Source organism: Nipponia nippon, unplaced genomic scaffold, assembly GCF_047370975.1.
Source record: "Nipponia nippon isolate SJK-2023a ecotype South Korea unplaced genomic scaffold, ASM4737097v1 scaffold_12, whole genome shotgun sequence".
NCBI classification, from domain to species: Eukaryota; Metazoa; Chordata; class Aves; order Pelecaniformes; family Threskiornithidae; genus Nipponia; species Nipponia nippon.
Genome location: NW_028262313.1, coordinates 2778251 through 2797494, shown reverse-complemented (window position 1 = coordinate 2797494; position 19244 = coordinate 2778251). Strand labels below are relative to the sequence as shown.

The 19244-nt window shown below is 49.3% G+C and overlaps 1 protein-coding gene across 1 annotated transcript; it reads left to right on the top strand.

Moving 5' to 3' along the window:
• Positions 1 to 17233: 17233 nt before the first annotated feature.
• LOC104023527 (uracil phosphoribosyltransferase homolog) lies at positions 17234 to 19244 on the top strand. The gene is made up of 4 exons (XM_009477362.2): positions 17234 to 17312; positions 18065 to 18226; positions 19008 to 19106; positions 19138 to 19244. Exons 1-4 carry the CDS (start codon positions 17303 to 17305, stop codon positions 19242 to 19244), a joined length of 378 nt encoding a protein of 125 aa, XP_009475637.2. The 5' UTR covers positions 17234 to 17302.

Here is a 19244-nt window from a genome sequence, read left to right as displayed (position 1 = left end):
GGGCGAGTGCTGGAGCGGGGCCGCCGGCTGGGGAAGGCTGTCGGCAGCTCGGCTTTAAGAAGGACCAAACCCGATCTGGTGCTGGAAGGGTCTGCTCTCTGGTAAGTAAAAGGTGTAGAGGGGCTGGGCCAAGCCCATGGCCACCAAAACCATCCAGTCTGCCCTCCTACGTGGGATCAGCCCCGCGACCCGCAGACTGGAAATAGTTCTAGCTCCTTAATGGAAGTCTTGGGGACAGACTTTTTAGCAGGGCCTGTTGCTATAGGACAAGGGGTGATGGTTTTAAACTAAAAGAGGGTAGATTCAGGCTAGATCTAAGACATGTTTTATGATGAGGGTGGTGAAACACTGGCACGGGTTTCCCCAGAGAGGTGGTGGATGCCCCATCCCTGGAAACATCCAAGGCCAGGTTGGACGGGGCTCCGAGCAACCTGATCCGGTTGAAGATGTCCCTGCTCACTGCAGGGGGCTGGGCTAGGTGACCTTTAAAGGTCCCTTCCAGCCCAAACCATTCTATGCAATCGGTGCGCACGCAGGGGCATCGCAGCAGTGGAAGGCAAAGGCCGGCGAGCCAACACCAGCGCTTTCCCCGTGCGGCCCCGGCCCCGCGCCCATGGCTCTGCGGGGAAGGTGCCAGCAGGAGCCCTGCGAGCGGGAGGCGTTGGGGCGAGGGGCGGGCGGGAAGGCCGACGTTTCTCTGAGCTGTTATTGCAGGTTGTCTTCAAAATTGGCGTTAGGTCGCTTAAAAACACGCTTTTGAGTCCCTGTTGCAATCTTGTGCCTTCTGCAGTGCGACCGAGGCGCGGCTGCGATGCCGGCAGGTACGTGTTTGGCGTAAGTGGTACCAAAATTTGGGGTGGGGAGATGTGCTGGTGTGTCCTCCCCCGCCCAGGGAGGATGCCCATCGTTGGAGGACAAAAATTGCTCTTTCAGTTTCTGCCCCCCCTAGATCCCAATGAGATGGGTATTTCTTGGGCAACACCCAATTTCTTGGGCTCTTTCACAGCTGGCTTGCAGGCTACGAGCTGGCACAGCTGCCAGCACCCTTCCCGCTCGGAAACAAAGCTGAATGCCAAAGCCCCGAGCGCAGCGGCTTCTCCGGCTGCAATCGCTCCTGCGTGGCGCGGGCAGTGCCTGTGGTCTCACTTAACTCCCATGGATGGTTAAGGCTGTAGTTGACAAAACCTTGGCTTGTTCCTCAAAGGGACTTCACCACCTCAGGGGCTCCTCTGCTGCTGTCGCAGACTTTTTTTTGCTTGCCGCAGCATCCCGCCCTCTGAGCTTCCCTATGGATGCAGAAGTTGCTGGGAATGGGATGGAGCAGCCTGTTCACGTTCCCCATTTTTAACTGCGATCAAGCATTTAGTGGCTGTGCGAGTGGCACGGGGACCAGCCGGAGGTTTAGCGCCGGCATCGGGCTGGGGGTGGCCGTAGGTGCAGAGGGGTGATACGGCTGGAACAGGGATGCTCAGGGACCAGAGCTCCAGCCCAGGAGCAGAGGAGTGACAAGAAATGCGTGTTAGTGACTGGGTTCACATCCAGCTGCATTAAAGAAAATGGGCTTTTGCAGCTTGTTTCCAGCTACCCTGCCTCCAAAGCCGTAACTCTACTGAACTCGCTGAATAAATACCTGGTATAAACCAAAGGCTCAGTGTATTTACCAGCCCACTGATTTGATAAACTTAAAAGCAGGTCCCTGAAGAAGGCTTGCACCAGATCCCCTGCGCCATTCAAACGAAGCGATCCCAAAAGCTTTAGAAGCCTGCTGCCATGGACAGATCGAAAATTCAGGCTGGTACCGATGGGCGCTCGACACGTGCCCAGCCACAGCGGATCTCGCTGCCCAGCATCCAAACTGGTGAAACAGAAATCAGTGCTCGACTGCTGAGCTCCAGCTGTGTTTTTGGAGCCGCCCGAGGCATTTCCCCTCAGCAAAGCCCAACCCGGCTTGCACAGGTTAATGCTGCTGTCCCAGTGACCCCCGTGCCCCCAGTTTGGCCATCTGCCTGCTGCACTTTGGGAATTAGAGCCAGCGATCCCAGGCGTGCGTGGCTCGATGGAAGGGACCGTCACAGGGATGCACTGGGACGTGCTCCCATCTGGAGGCTGCCCGGGTCGGTGGCTTGTTGCGGAGCTGAGCGAAGCCGTGAATGTCCGTATTCATCCATCAGGTGAGCGGCCCAGAGCCTCCGCTCGGCAGCCGGAGGGGAAACCCTTCACCTTGGCTTTCCAGACAAGCCCAGGGAGCACGTGCGCTGCCATGCCGTAGGAGAGCATGGCACGAACCCTCCTAATTTCCAATAAACCCCCATCTTCCCACCTTGTTCGTATAAAAACCGCAGCTCTAGAAAAGGTGTTGAAAAGAGGGACTCGAGTAATTTCGGTTCCAGCTGTACTTTTGTGGGAAAGCCCATCGATACAGATGTTTTAATGATTTGCTTCTCAAATCCCGGGGGAGCTTTTTTTGATGCGCAGATTCCTCTGACGTTTGAGCAGGATAAACGTAGTAGCCCCTGCTAGGCAGGGGAGTGCAACCGGAATGTCGTTGCCTTGGCAAAGCAAAGTATTAAAAAGACAAACAGTCCAGCTGGGAAGGGTAAATTAGGGTTAAAATCACCCTCCGCTTGAATTGCACCGTCTTATCTTCGTAGCATTTTAAAGGCAGAGGTTTCATCACGGTAGTGCTCCTTTAAAGGGATAAATTCCCACATTTAAAAAATGTAAAATACAGTGAAAATTACCCTATAAAATAAGGCACCTGTTAACTGTATAAAGTCTCTATCTTTTACTCAAATAAAACACATTTAATTAGGCTGCGGAGCCTTCGTATACCTGAGTAATACTACAGAAAGGGCCCTGTTAAAGCGGGTTTGTGTTTATCTAACACATTTATATTATATGCACATATAATTAAAATGCTCATAACTTCTGGATGAACCATCATCCATCAATGCATACAGCCCAGTGACTTCTCCTTGTGAATGAAAGCAGAGTCAGATTTTAATTAGGATGTAATTTAATACCGCCGGCTTCGCCGGCTTGTCGGCGGGAGCTGCTGTCTCTGGCTGGCGCAGGCCGGCGGGGGATGAACCTGCCCTGGGTTCACCGCGTCCTGAAGCAGCAATCTGATTTTGCAACCGATTCCCTAGGACGGCTTAGAGCACCTTCACCTGCGCTCGGGAGGAGTTTGCCTTCACCTGCACTGAGGAGGGTTTTGCACAGCGGTTTTTTCACCCTATTTAACTGCTTTGCCCAGTGAACGGATGGAGCAACAGCGGGGAGGTCAGGCGGCAAAAAACGCCGCACCACCAGCAGCCCGCCGGCACGTATCCCGGGAAGAATTAGATTTAGAATCTATTTCCTATAGCATTTTCTGTTATGAGCTTACCTCTGCTTAAAGGCTGCTCTGCTGTACCTTGACTCAAAGCCACCTTAATACCCTGCCCCTCCACGCACTGCTTCCTACCGAGAATTCCGTTATTGAAATGCTTGGGAAATGGGATGCATTAAATCGCTTTTCCTTGCTTTCTCCGCCTCTCCTGCAGCCAGAAGCGAAGCGATGCACGGCTGAGGAGCGGAGACGCCGGCGAGGCACAGGCCGGCCCAGGTCCCCGTCTTGTCACAGCAAACCCACGTGTTCAAGCAGGACACGCTCACGAAGCTCATCCAAATCCAGGTGGGGATTCATGCGAGGCATCCCGGATTTCTGGAGTGGTCTGACCAACGGCATCGAGCTGCTTCAATTGATCGACAGCCCGGTGGTCTGTCTGTCTTTCTCACCCCCTTTAATTATGCCGTAGGTAAACCCTGCGGGCTTGGGTGTGAGTTTCCCAGCGCAGCATCTGGGAATGTTCCTGCGGTGCCGGGCTCTCCCAGCATCCCCCGCCGCCGCGGCCGGGCGGCTCCGCTGCGCCGCTCCCCTTCGGCCGCCGACCCCGCGCCCGGGGGCTCGTCCAGGCAGAGCAGACGTCCAGTTTTAGTTCAACCAGGTTGGACTCTGGTGGTTGTTACCTGATCAGAGCACGGCAACGGGAGAAGCTGATCGGTTATCTGGTGAATTTGGTGGGTTTTTTTTCTTTTCATATTGCCAAAGCTTAGAAGCCCTTTTATTTTGAAGGGTAGGGTCAGTATGGTTTAATGTAATATTATCCAGGGCATACGCTGAGAGGGGTCAGAGATTCTCTGGGTGCCGTTTGCATGGGTTTGGGACTAGAAGGGTGCATTAGATGTGGTTACACACATTTTAGGAATGCAGCTGTGCCATCTTCCAGCTGCTGGAGTATCTGCCTCGGCTAAGGGCGTGCAAGCTCTCGGGCCCACGAGGGACTCGTTTGGGCCTCCTGTTCCCAGGTGGCCACGCAGAAAGGGCGGGATGCCACCAGCGGGGACACATTGGTTGTTCCCGGGCTCAGGGTGGACCCTGATGCTGTGAGCCACAGTTCAGTACGGGCTGAGCCCTCAGAGGGATTCATTTGGGAAATGCCTCATCTGGGAACCTCAGTGATAACGAGATCGGAGATACTGCTGAACTGCTCAGCACCAAATCGCCTCGGGCATGTCTGGAAATATGGTGCCCACAAGATTAGGCATGAATTTTTGTGACGATGACACATTGGGATGGAGGCAGGTGAATTCCTGGCCCTGCCAAAGTCTTTGGACACTTCAGGACATCTTCGACTTCCCTTGAATTGGATGGTAAACGTGTGATGGAAGGAAGATTTGCTCCTCCATCTCCTGTGTCCCTGACTGGTAACTAAACCACTGGATTATCTCTCTGTAAACGTGCAAACTGGGTTGAAGCCTGTCGATACCATTCCAGTCGTCTCTGATGAAAAGCAATGAGAAATTGCGAAGCTGAGCCCGCTTTCACCCCATGCTGTGAAGTTGTGCTACAGGCGCCACACCGGATCGTTGCGTGTGGATTTTCATGTGCCGGGGAATGGCATGGACTGAATCACATGTGGAAGCTGAGCTTTCACTCTACATTTTCTTGCTTGGTTTTTGCTTTAATATAATCCATCTTTTGCTGCAGAGCACGCTGGGGGAAGATTTGCAATATGCTAAAACCTAAGAAGCTGGAGTGTGAGAGAGCTGCAATGAGAAAAATAATCCAACAGCACCAAAACTTTGTTTAACGGCCCAGTGAGCTCAGCAAAAACTGCTCAAAAAGGGTCAGAAGTGCCTGCCATCCCACGGGCTCGCTTTACGTAGCGTTGAGGGATGGTGTAGGTCCAGTCCGAAGGGTCTTGCGCAGAAGGACGGGCACGCAAACATCAGAGTGAGATGCTGCAGCCCGAGCGCTGCCGAGCGTTTCAGTTAGTATGCCGTGCCGGCAGTGTCGGCACCTTGGTTGGATTTCTTATCTGCCATTTCCAAAAGAAAAAAAGGCTGGGTGGGCTGCGGCACCATTTGTTCTCTCTGCTGAGCCTTTCCCTCAGTTGGTAACGTTGCACCTAGAGGACCTGGTGGTGGACTTGGCAGTGCTGGGTTAACGGTTGGACTCGATGATCTTAAGGGCCTTTTCCAACTTTAATGATTCTATGATTCTAGGACGCGAAACTTTTTTTTTTTTCCCAAGCCTGTGCCTACGGGCTGGTGTCTGTCTCGCTAATGAAACCGGCCCCGCTGAGCCGCCAGCCCTGGCACAGCCTGGCCACTAGCCCGGGGCACGCGTGCTGCTGGCCCTCCTGAGTTCATTAGCTGAAACGAGTTAGCACAAGGTGGGAATATTCTCATAACATTAGCTCGTGCTGAAGCGTTTGCAGGCCGGAGGCCTCTAGAGGGTGTCAGCTAATGAGTTTAAATTGTGGATGTATTTTTCTCTCTTCGTGCAAAAAAAGTCAATACAAAAAACTGGGAATTGCTTTGTGTCGGATATTCGTAAGTGCTTCTCTTAAATATATTTTGAACTTAGCAATGACAGTGTTTCTGGGAAGAGCGCCTGAGGAGGCCCGTTGTGGTGCTGTGAGAGCGTCTGCGGGCCCCGCAGCACTCGCTGATCAGCAGCGCACGATGCAAGCGCGGCCACCCGCGCGCCGATGCTGCGACGGGTGCGGCGCGAGGCTCCCGTTTCACCTCCGCGAAGTCACAGACAAACTGCAGACGATGCCTTATGCCACACACAGGCGGCATTGCACCATCCGAAGCGGGAACTGGCGTTAGGATTAATAAATTCCCATTTTACAGATTTATTCTGTGTTAAATGTGTTACGCTTCCAAGTTCTGCCCACTGGAGCGATCGTTTCTGATCAGGATTTGGGGTGCTAACACCCATATGCTACAGAGTCAGGCTTTGCCGATTTCGTAGTGGTTTACTATTCTACAGTATCACATTTGCTGTAAATGAAATAAAAACAAAGTTTTGGCCATTGCAAATCATGGATCCAAAATGCGAGGTTGTTTCAAATGAGCACAGTTAAGCTCCAAATTTGAAACATGGAAATAATCCTTCCCCCACCCTTCCACAATGCTAAATTCATTAATACGTGTGTCGCTCCGGGGTACTGGGGTGATGAACTCCCGTAGGAAAGTAGGTGAGGAAACGAATAACCTCGTCTTTGGAGCTGGGTTTGGATAGCAGGCAGCAAACAAAGCCCAAAGTCACACGAGGTTAAAACAAAATCCCAAATAGCTGCTCATCAAGTGGGGAGCATCCATTCTGGGCGCTAAATGATGCTGGGATCTGAAGCAGGAATAGCGCATGCCACAGTAATTGCAAGTCATAATATTCTTTTAATACTGTTTCTGGCAGGAATGAGGGATATTTGCAGAGTCTTGCTGGCGTGTTTGACCACAGGCCAGGTCTAGCAAAGCCTGGTCTGTGGGGAAAGGACCCGACTGTGGCCTGAGGATGTGTCTGTCTCCTTTTTGGCCCAGGACTGAGCTTGCCCGGGCTGCTCCTGTCTGACTGGATGCTGCCAACCTGAAGCTGCCTAAGTGCCAGACCCGCCTGTGGCCTGAAGACAATCAGGGTGAGGAGATTTGGGGGATCCAGCCCCTTTTTCCTTATTCTCTGAAAAACAAAGCTGCTTTTCCTCCTTTTGCTTTCCCTTTCTGCTTTCAGCTGCTGCCCAGCCTCTGCGGTGCCAGGAGGAGAGCCAGAGCTCCCCGGCTCGGGTCCTGCCGCAGCTCTGACAGTCCCCGGGGCCAAATGTCGGAGCTCCTTGGACCCCGCCTGGAGCAGACCCAAGCTGCTGGCACTGGGCTTACTGGGGTTCAGGTGCACTCAGGGCATCAGCTCTCACCCTGGCCCCCGTTATCAACCAAAGATACTCAACCCTGAGCGTATTAAAGCTCAGCTTTAATCCAACCTAACAGCTTTAATAGCAGCCAGCCGACAGATCCCTGTCCTGAAACACAAGCTGTTTCATACCAAGATCAACCATCACCTTCACCCTGTGAGCCTTTGCAGATAAAGCAGTTAAACTCTTCAGCTCGTCCCCGTCAGAGACCCTGGCAGAAGGCCCAGGCCTTCCCTCTCAGACCCAGCCCAAGCCCTGAAGCCGCCTCCAAAGCCCGTCTCTTCTCCTGCCCCATAAATGTGCTTTTCCGCCCCAGCGTCCTGGCTCCGGCGCTTGGTGGAGTAGAGGAGGTCTTTCTGTCTCCCACCCTTCCACTCTCCCAAAGGCAACCCGGAGACCAAACCTGCCCCAAATCTCGCATGTAGGTGCCACCTCCCCAGCCCAGCAAGCCATGCAAAACCCAGCCTGGCATCCGAGTCGGGACCATCCTTTCTCCAACCCGCAGCCGAGCCGGGAACGCTGCTGCTCGCGCCGCCGCGGTCCCGGCACAGCTAATCGCGTGCCGCTGGCCGGGCAACATCACATCCAAAGGGTTTTTTACACATCGTAAAATGCCAGGTACGAACTGTCAGAATGGGCGACGCGTGGTTTATGTTGATAAATGCACACAGGCTTCCCCCATCAAATTGCTGTTTTTTTGCGGGATTACACCTATAGCAGCTTTTGCTTCGCAAATATACTTTGGGTTGCAGCGAAAGCAGTGGTTCAATAAAGCACTTAAACACACACTTTATCTTAAGCATGTTGGAGATTATATCCCTCTTTAGCAAAGCATTTAAGTATGTGCTTAATTTAAGGATTTAATTAAGGATTTTAATTGTAGACTTCAGTATGTGCTTACCTGCTTGGCTGAATATGGGTGAGATTACTACATGCTGAAGATTTCTACATGAAGTAAATGACTAATTCTGTCTGAACGAAGATGCTACGTTATTCTCGCACAATGCAATTAAAATATAAATAGGAAAAAGGCAAGAGGCAGTTAACTCGATTCCTCTAGCTGAAAGTAGCATCCAGGACCAAATCTGAGTTGATTAAACTCTAACATTATTAGTTATAACCTCTAAAGCGTCATTAAAGATCAATAGAAAGGGGCACCTTAAAAATGAGTCTCCAGCTCATAAGCTTTAATTATGAGAAAGGAAAGATTCAGACATCCTCTCTCTCTCATTGCAGACAGGGACCTTGAAATGTAAATGGCCACCAAATAATGGGCTGTGAGGCCATTTCTCCAGTCATTAGGGTTTTTAAGCTGATTTCCTAAGGAAAGCGAGCTTCTGCAACCGTGTCGCCAGCCTGCCTTTGGGCCATTTCCATAACTTTTGAACCCTGTGATAAATTTCATCTAATTGGGGGGAAAAAAAAGATTCCAAAGATACCAAGCTCCAAGAAGTTTAATGCAAACAAGTGACTGGTTTTCTGTCTCTCCAGTAGCATTTGCTGCCACCGGAGAGCCCTCTCCATCCCGGCGCTGGGACAGAGGTAGGACTGCTGCTGACGTCTGAAGGTGGACGGTGCCCACCTTGCTGCGGGACTGGCACTTTGCTCCTGCGTTTCGTACACCGCTGGTGTCTTACGACGCTCTGAAGCTCACAAGCTAACACACACTCAAAAGACATACAGGTCTGCAACCTTATCTGGATTATTTGTTAGGCTGTTTATTTTATCGCATGCCTGGAAAGTGTGTATGGTTTAAATACGCAGTAGTGATACCACTCAGTACAGGAGTCACTGTGCTTTACTGCAGAAGGCAGCACAACGCCCTTGTCGTTTCTTTGCCTTTTCTTTGCTCATTTTTTTTGTCCTTTGACTGTCCCTAGTTAAAGTTACATCGTCAGCGATGCGAGGGAAGACGTGGTAGCTGCCTACAAGTGTTTGGAAGAGATAAACGTGTGCAAATGCGAGACAAGGAGCTGAGACTCAGAAGGGTTGGAGGAAATTAAGAAAAAGGAATGAGCCTAAATCCTAGCAATGCGAGAAAGGTTGTTGATCAGTGTTTGGTGGTACTCCTCACCATGTCTCCTGAAACAGCAAGAGTTGTTACGTCCATACGGTGCCAGGCCCTGGGTGTAAAGAAGTAACTGGTCAGATGGTCAGAGTCTTCCTCTTCTTTCCTGGTTTCATTATCTTTCAAGATGCAAAATTTCCATTTTCCCATTGCATTGAATTGACCCCCATCCCCAATTCTCACCACTTTCTTACCACCTAAAAACTTCTTTCTCAAGCACTCCCCTCCTTCTGCCTGGACTTCTGTCTCTGCAAAACATCTTTCTGATTTCTTCCAAGAGAAAAGGAACAACATATGTGTGCGGAGTCTGGCTGAGATGGAGCTCAGTTTCCCCCCAGCAGCCCTCATGGCTCTGTGCTGTCTGTCGGCAGCGAAGGCTGTTGATAACACACCGGTGGTTTGGCATCAGGGCTGTCCCTCCAGCGTTCCCCCTCACCCGGTAGCCTGGGGGTGGGCGAGATCTTGGGAGGGGAGGCAGCCAGGACAGCTGACCCAGACTGACCAAAGGGATATTCCAGACCATATGGGGGTCTGCTCAGCAATAAAAGCTAAGAGAGAGCAGGAGGGGGCATTTGTTGTTACGATGTTTGTCTTCCAGAGCAACCCCTGCGCTTACTGAAGACCTGCTTCCCGGGAAGTGCCTGGACATTGCCTGCTGATGGGAAGTAGAGAATAAATCTTTTGTTTTCCTTTGCTTCCACATGTGGCCTTTGCTTGTGCTTTATCAAACGGTCTTTATCTTGACCCATGAGGGTTTTTTCCATCTTATTTTCTCACCTCCCGTCCTGTTGAGAAGGGGAGTGATAGAGCGGCTTGGTGGGCACCTGGCATCCAGACAACAGCAGTTTTGTATTAAGCGTGTTATAGTTACAGTAGTTATTAAGTGGCAAGCTCCTGTGCGGGTCACGGAGTTTGTTGGCTGCACTGCTTATCTCTTTATTTTGCTGAGCTTGGGAACAGGCTAGTACAAACAACGGCCGTGAGCTTCGCGCTGGCATTGACGGCCTTGCTGTGCTGGGGGAGCTAGCTTGTGGAGAGGATAAAGACCGCAGATCCCTCATAGAATCACAGAGTCATTAAGGTTGGAAAAGACCTTTGAAATCAGTGGCCCTTCTCTGTGTCTGAGAAAGTGGTCTCTCTGCTGATTGACCCCAAAATTCGGAAATTGCCTTGAGCCAACCATTTGCCCTCCTCCCTTTTGATCTTCATCCCCACCTGCCTATCACCGCCTCACGGTTTTCATCACGTCCCACCTTTGCCTCATTCCTTGCCATTCAAGCTCTCTTTTTCCACTTTCCCTTCTTGTCCGTACTGGTAAATTATTTTTGTTTTTCACAGTGCTGCTCCCAGCTGTGGGAGGACCGGGATGTCGGTCCCATCCATCCCTGCCCACCATCCGTGCACCCCGGCGCTCCCCGCACCTCCCTGCGTTGGCTCCCATCTCATCCTCTTGCCCAGGCCCCAGGCACTTCCAGCCTCCTCTCCTATCTTCTAGTTGGGCTCCTGGCTGTTCGGGGTGACTAATCCAAGCCAAGCAAAAGACGTTTAATCTGCAGCATCCCTTAAAATGTCTTTTCTACTTTATGTTGTTTCACTCCTACTCTAGAGGCATCCCGCTGGGCGCTGTATGGGAGAACCCGTGTCCATGACGCTGTAACGCTGCTCTCCTAAGCTTCTCTAATCTGCTCTGCATCCAGCTCTGTCTTTAAGGACACAGAGGGGGTTTTGTGCCATATGGAATCCTCATATAGCAGCAGCAATGTCTTTTTGCTGGCAGCAGTCAACAAACAAGCAAAGGAGATGTATGTTACCCATAGCTGCTGCTTATGGACCGAGGAAAAGATGGCTCTGGCTGCGCGAAGGCACCTGAGATGGGGAGCACAGCCTGCCACAGCTTTGCGTGCTGCCTCACAGAAATGATCGTGGTGTGCTCTGGCCAACCGGTCCTGCCGGGATGGGATGGCAGGGCTTCATGGCCAGCCCATAATTAGCTGCAGTGACCATAATTAGCTGCAGCAACATTCAGCGCAGCAGCTCAACGTGACGCTTGGAAATGGCTCAAGAATGGGAGATCAGACACTGGGTAAGAACTAATCTCATAAATACTGGCGGGAAAGAGGAAGCTTCTGCTCCTCTAGGCTGTAATGATATTCTTGAGGGAAACCCCGTGTGTTTGCAAGAAAAGCTTAAACCCAGCTCTTCGTTGGTGCTTTGCCTTCGCCATTGGGCTTCCTGCCCTGCGGTGAGCCCAGTTCAGAGGAAGAGCCTGCGCGCTGCCGTCCTGCCAGCAGCTCAGCCAGCCCTCCCAGTACCGGCTTTCACCGACGCCACGGGCCGCCTTGGAAAGGCAAAGCCCGAGTCACCAAGTGGCACTCTTAGGTCTGCCCTTGTGCTGCTAAAAGCCAAACAGTGCTAAAATGGAAGTCTTTTTGTCTTTTTGTGTGATACCACAAGGTATCACAAGCCCTGACCAGATTTTTCTTTTAAAGTTTATATATTGAACCATCTTAAAATGCAGAAGGGGAAACAACTGTCATCCGGAGAGAGACCAGCCAGCAGATAGACCTAGAGGGTACCCGTTCAAGAGCCTCTCCTGCAGACGAGCCACCCAGGGAGATAACCCAGGCAGCCAAAATGGATCCCTGTCTCTGGGGGACGGAAGGACTCAAAGAAACACAAGTGAGTGTCCGTGGAATTTTGCATCTTGCATCTCTCGGTTTCCCACACGAAGCATAAGAGACACTTCTACCTCTTCTTGTCTATACCCGCACCTTTTTTTTCTTTACCATCAGAATTCATTTAGAGATTTTCTAGACTGCGTGATTATGCAAGATTAGGCTTCCAGTCTTTTAATGGAAATAACAATAGGGGTGGGTGGCTATAAAGGCAGCTTCAGACAGCAAATCCACTTGCAAAGAGAAAAATACTTAAGGGATGTGTTCTCTGAAGCGCAAGACATTTTATAGCTAGGCTGTGTGGCAGAGGTGTCTCGGTATCGGCGGCTGTAAGCTGGCGAAGTGGGGGTGCGGGTGTGAAGGAAAATAGGAAACGCAGAGCCACGCTGCGTGCTGAGTCTGTCTTGCTGTCTGAAATGCAGCGCAAGTTACTGCAGCAACAAACAGCGACCGTTTGTGCGAGCTGGTTTTGCCTATCAAAGTATCACCACTTCAGAGGGTCACTCAGCACCGCTGAACACACCTTCAGATGATGATCCAGAGCAAATAACCTGGGCAATGCTTGACATACCAACCATGCCTTTCTTATCTTTCTGCACATTGCACATCTTCTGTCTTCTTCTTCGAGAGGAGGGGAAAGAGAAACCTATGGCATTTAAAAAGTCGAAATGGAAAAGGTATCTTCAGATATGGTACCAAAGCCACGATGACTAGGATCCTTCCTGCCTTACACTGTGCAGTAGCGTGATCATGGAACCCTTTATTTGGAGTGCGGGGCTGTGACTGACGTGCTCCTGTTTCAATGCACTACCAGTACAGACAGAAGAAAATCTCTGCCAGTTCTGAGCAGTACAAGGTACATGACCTACAGAGTCGTCAATCTAATTTTATCCTGTGGTGAGCACTGGCGCACCTGTATAATGAATAGCACATTATCGCATCCTTTGCTTGACTATCTCAATAAAATATATTTAGTCTTCATAGCCTTCCGTACATCATGTTATTTATTCTTTCATCTAATGTATTTGGAGCAACTTGCTAGCAAGATGCAGCCCTATTTATCCTTCTAAGGACAACAATAGCAGGAATAAATGTTAAACTAAAGGAATGAATAAAAAAAAAAAAAATAGCAGCTCTATTTGTGCTATGCCGAGATGCATTTCTTGGCAGCCCCAGAGATTCAACAGTCTGGTATTTATCACGATGAAACACAGAAATGTCTGATGATTACATGAAGGAAAATAAAGAGACTGAGCATAAACCACAGACTGCGAGATAAGGGCACATTTTTATGGCAGGCAGCTGCTAAAGCAGTGGGTGTCAAGCCAGCCCCGCGCTGCAGCAGAGGAGGGTGCACAGGACAGGGCAGTGACGGGGGCAGAGCTGAAACCAGTGACAAACAGGACAGTTTCATACCAAGGAGGAAAATTAGGCAGCTTGCTTAATCACGTTATTTAACACCATAAGGAATGTGCTCTTGCCTGGACTGTTCTGGACACCGCACGGGCCACGTTCTTGGTTGAAGGCTGAAGGATGGTGATGAAATCATCATTCTGTACAGAGGGAGAGAAGCTCCTGGGTTTTAGCAGTTGCATCCTGGTGGTGGAAGTCCTCCATTTCCCTGACACAAGCACAGAGCCAAAGTAACACATGATCCTGCTGTTTTGTCTTCATTTCATCGTTTTACAGTGCAGCGTATTTGATGACGATTCAAGGGAATGGTGAATTGCGCTCTAGAAATGGCATTTCCTAAGCACAATTCACTAAAAACATATGCATATGATATAGATCTTATATTCTTTGTAGGGTTAACACAGGTAGTAGCATGAGTCTCTGCCTGGCAAATTCTTCTGACAGATGCTTTCCTCCTCCTCTCTGCCTTTTAGGATCAATAATCTCCTCTCGTGCAGGTGAAGAGATCGCCAAGTTACCCCGGTAGCCTCCTAGGCTGGAGTGCAGACCCCGTCACTCAACAGTGCCAAGGGCGTCAGAAGCAATTAAAGAAAAATGAGAATTGATTTGAAGGATGTAATAATCATTCACCTAGCTGGGGAAAAAAAAGGATTTTATCATTGATATATTAGAAAGAGTAACATTTACTCTCTGATAAGCGTTATGGCACCCACAGAAGTCAATCTGAATACCTCAAGGACTTGCACCGTAAATGATTTAATTCTAAAGAACAAGAAAACAATAATGTTGCAAATCAATCCGAGAGGTTAAGAAGGCTAGACGTGGGCAGGGGAAGGGTTTCTGACTCCAGTCTTGGCCCAAAGTAAGAAGCCAAGTATCTCCCCGGACCCCAGACCTGCCTTTCCATAGCAATTTTGTCTCCCAGCATATCATGCTCAGCTTGGTTTTGCCGTCACTCTTGCAGCTACTCTTGGAAATACACGGCTGTCCACCCTTCGCGGTTCCCATGTGTCCTGTCCTGTTGAGGCAGATGTGCTCACTGCAGGGGAAGCTTCGATGGGGATGGTGATCTGCGGGTACAGAAGACAGAAAACCAAAGATGAGTAACAAAGCAAGGTGGTTTTGAGGGAGAAACCGAAACCTGCCATAGCCTGTGAGTATCTCTGCTTGTGCTTTGGTGGCTGCCCTTGGACAGGCAGTTTTGTCACTCTGTGCTCAGCTTCTCATTGCTCTAACAAGGGACAAGGAGCTTCATTGATCTTTGTAAAGCATTCAGTAAGCGCCACATTTTTCTTTCATGTTCTGGATGTCCCTGCTATAGAACACATACATCAAACCCTGCCCGTAATGGAGTAATTAAATGGCACTGCTAAAGGGCTGTCGTAGGATGGGACTGATTACAGCTCACCCAGAAATGTCTTCCCAAGTGCCAGGCCCTTTGACGCGATTCTCCCCCCTTTCTCTGAATTTCTTCCCGCATTAATGTCAGCCAGTCCTGGGATTATTTGAAAAAGGGCCTTGGGGGACTTGTTCAAAGGCACTGCCACCACGGACGACTTTGCTTTCTGAACTGAAGCATTTCACTCCTATCTGTCTGGACATATGAGCTGCTCAGCACTGCTTCATTAGGCAAGTTATTTTTAAATTCCCAGAAAGAGCAAAACATGGAGAGAGGAATTAGCATTTGCTGTTGAAACAGCTGCAAAAAAGAACAGGCAGAAACCCACTCTGGGTCCCCCCTGCCAGCCCTGTGATTAACCACATGGCAGTACCCAAAGTCACTGACACATGCTCAAGCTGCACATGAGACGTTAGAAATCACGCCCGAAGAGAAGGACTGGTGAGTGACCGTCAAAACCGTGTTTTGGATGTACATAAGAGGGTGACCATCAACACTGAGTAAGAAAATGTCTTTGAAAGATCTCTCTTCCCTCCAACCCCATCCTGTGTTTCCCACTTTCTCTTTCCCCCACCTTTCTCTTAAGGACCTTGACACTTAAAACCCCTCCATTTTGCTTTCTCAACACAAATGAATGAGAAGAGAAAGCCTGCCCAAGGTCCTTGCTTCCCCTAAACAATAACTAAAACCCAGCGGGCACCCAATACTTTCAAAATGCCAAGGGACGGCAATAAAGCTGACGTTATTCGGTAGTACTCTCGCCTGGTAACATGTTTAAGTTTCCCAGTGGCGAACACTGCTCGTACAGCATGCAGTTAAAGCAAAAGGCATGGCAATAAAACTGTGAGAGGCACGTTTTGGTAGCTGTCTTTTTGCAAATGCTGATTGCCCTGCAGCTTGTGCTGCTCAGGGCAGCTATGGCTCACGCTGATAATGTCACGCGGGTGAAAAAAAGAGTTGGAAAGCTGTAGCCCGTTATGGATGTGGCCTAAACCTGAAAAGGGAGGAGAGATGACTCAAAATGGCCTTTTCACCTAACTGGGAGCACGCACGTATTGCAGCTACGGCTGCCTGCGCCTGCCTGCTTCACCTCTTCCCTTCGCCCCTGCCTGCAGTCATGCTGTTTCTGTATTTATTCAGAAGAAATCTAGCAGGAGCTGTTCTAATAACCTGCTCCCAATTCCAGCCTAATGAAGGCTGTCGGATTCCTTTGAATTAATTCTTGTTCAAACTAGAGTGTTTCCTTTGGAAAAAAAAAAAAAAAAAAAGTCTCATTAAGTATTTCCAGTGCTTCTTCAGTGACAGGCACTCTGCCAGTGTCAGCAAATTATGGGTGGACTGCTTCAGTGGCCAGCTTTCCCCACTGCTAAAAATATACAGCAGCCTATTTTGATGTCCAGCTACCAAACACCATTTTGCCAGATAAAGAACCCTTTAGCGTTAAATCTGCCACGTGCCTTCCTCGAGACTGCATTTAAAATGTCCCTTAACCTTTTATTTCTTAATACACTGTGTTCCTTGGGTGTTTTCTCATGAAGGTGTGTTTCCAGCCCTCGGGGAAGTCTTCCTGGAGCCCACAACAGAGGTAATAAAACCGCCCTTGTCTTCCTTGGTGTCTCCCTCTTTGGTTCCATGGAAGCATTAGCGCCTCTTGGCAGAGCATCTCATTAGGAGCTCATGTTCAGCTGGTTATTCCTCTTCTGAAACACTGTTTTCCATGACTTTGTCACCCGCCCCGTAGTCCAGCTGCCGCTCTATTCTTAGGCTGACCACTTTACATCTGGTGGCATGGAAAAACATGTTGTTTACTTAAGCTGAGCTCATTAAGTGGTCCAGATTAGTTTGGTATCAGCGACCTGCCCCTAACTTCTGTGCACCTGCAGATCACCAGTAATGATTTTATATTTTCTTGTAGGTCACTGATCACACATTAAGTGCTGTGGGGTCAAGAACCGAGAGGAAGGGAGCCGTGCTTTGTTCAGCGATGCTTCTGCTTACAATTACACTTGGAGACCTATCAGTTGGGTTTCAGTCCAATTAATATTTGTCATACTGACTTCCATCGTTCCTCTTCCTCCATCAAAATATCGTGAAAGTCAAGATCAGATGTCTTACTAACTGAAGGTTTATTCTATCAGCACTACTACTTTAAATGATGCCATTAAGGAAAGTATCTGGATAACCTGGCAAAGCCTACTTTTCATAATGTTACAGTATCTTCCTGAAATGATTTATTAACGAGGCCTCTTAACCACATTACATTATTTTGCTTGGCATTGCTGTCAGCATGACAGAGACACAGCACATTTGCCCCAGTAAAGGCCATACTTTCCCCCGTCCCCAGATGGGCTCAGCTTTTAATTGAGTCTTTTGTAGGGCGCTGCTTTATTGCAAAGTGTGATATCCCTACCATCTCTTTTGCAGGCAGGCTTGTTTCGTGACCACTCCAACAGGACACAAGTACGAAGGAGTCAGATTTGAAAAGGGAAACTGCGGAGTCAGCATAATGAGAAGCGGTAGGCAGTTACTGGTTGCTGAATGAGCGCGAATTAAACCAACTGTAAGCAGCTCCCTTTCAAAAATGTGCACCAACACTTCTCCACAGCAAAGTTTTACCCAAACCTGCCAGCTGTTGTTCCTTCTTAGGTATCCTTGATCACAGAACGTCAAGCACTGCGTTTCATTAACTTCTTAGGAGACAAATAGCTGCAACAGGTTCCGTCTGGCCTCTCCTCTAGCGACTGCTGACTGTGAGAGGCCAGGCCAGCCGTCCTCCCCTGTTTGCCGCTACCCACTGCTCAGAGACAGCTCTCCAGATACACCCCGCTTGGGGCGGGCACTCACTGCCATTCTGCCCAACGCTGCGGGAGCCTTTGTATCTGGGAGGTGAAATCCAGTGGCTCCGCAGCTTCCCGCACGACATTTTGCACCGTGGTGTCTCTGGGCAGAGCTCAAAGACGTTCTCCAAACCCCAAACCTTTGTTTTGACGTTTCCAGCTCTCGCCTTTGAGAGCTCAGCACCGGTGTGCGGGGACACCAACACCCAGGAGCTAAGTAACGCCAAGGAGACCGGTTTTTCTGTCTAAGCAGGGAAAAAAGGAAAATAGCTTCAAGTGTTTTTAACAGGCAGAACCGAGGAAAAAACGATCTTCTTTTTGAAACTCTTTGCCAGTATTGGGACTGCCTATTTAATCGTAGCATCTTGCACTTGTGCCGTTTCTTAGCGTGTAACAATGCGTTGTTGGGTTTTTTTGCTGCTCATTTTGAGGAGAGGCAATGGAACAAGGCTTACGAGACTGCTGTAGATCAATCCGCATAGGAAAAATCCTGATACAGAGCGACGAGGAGACTCAAAGAGCGAAAGTGTACTACGCTAAGTTTCCACCCGACATTTACAGGAGAAAAGTTCTTCTGATGTACCCAATACTAAGTAAGTGCCTTTCATCAGTGTGTACCGCTAGACTCATCTGAACAGTGAGCTCGGCGCTGAGTTTAAAGGACAATGGCCACCGTTCAGGGGCTTTGCTCAGGTTTTTTGCTTGGTCTAGGTGACACAGTAGGGAATTTATCGGGCTGTGCCAGAACGCGTATTAGTCGGCCTGCGCCACCACGAACGCAGAGCAAATCATTCGGGCATGCCTGCGTTGGTGAGAAAGGCTGAAGCATTCACACTTGATATAAATCTAATTTTTTAAATTTTGCCATGAGAAGAGACTCAAACGGTATTTTTCTCATGCTACTAAAAGACATTTTGGGATTAATATTACAATCCTAGAAGTAAATTATTTTAAAATTAAATACAGTTAATGCTACCAAAAACCAAAAATAAATCTGGTAAGCGTGGTAAGGAGTTTGTCAGGATGAAGTAACTTTTCCAGTCTAAGATTTAATGCTGGTTCTACACATGGAGCTCTTAATTGCCATTGTACTATTTCAGATGAGCTTTCTTGCCTCGGGGCTTTAATAAAATCCACCGACTTCAGTGCTTAAAAGCTGGCAGAGTTGGCTGTGTCAGAGTAGAGATGAAGTTCCTTCATCAGGAGACCAAAGTTTTGTACAACTCATGCCTGCAGTGGTGACAGTTTTCCAGTGGGAAAGGACAGCATCACCATTCAGTCACACACCAGTGTTAACACAGACATTCTCGGGTGGCCTGGGACAAGTTCTTCAACGGGGGGGGGGGGGAAAAATCTCCCTTTTTCCCCTTTTAGGTACTGGTAATACTGTCATCGAGGCTGTCAAAGTTCTTGTAGAACATGGCGTACAACCCAGTGTCATTATCCTGCTGAGCCTATTCTCCACACCGCACGGTGAGTCAAGGTCTTTGCCCTCTCTCAAAAGGTGCCAAATCCATCACCCAGGAATTCCCAGAGATCACGATTTTAACCACAGAAGTTCATCCTGTTGCACCAATGCACTTCGGAGAGAAGTATTTTGGAACAGACTGA

What these genes read in the sequence shown, in the direction of transcription:
- LOC104023527 (XM_009477362.2), top strand. An exon ending in TCTGATGTACCCAATACTAA is followed by an intron (nt 18,227 to 19,007) that starts GTAAGTGCCTTT and finishes TTCCCCTTTTAG; the next exon opens with GTACTGGTAATACTGTCATC. An exon ending in CCTATTCTCCACACCGCACG is followed by an intron (nt 19,107 to 19,137) that starts GTGAGTCAAGGT and finishes CTCTCTCAAAAG; the next exon opens with GTGCCAAATCCATCACCCAG.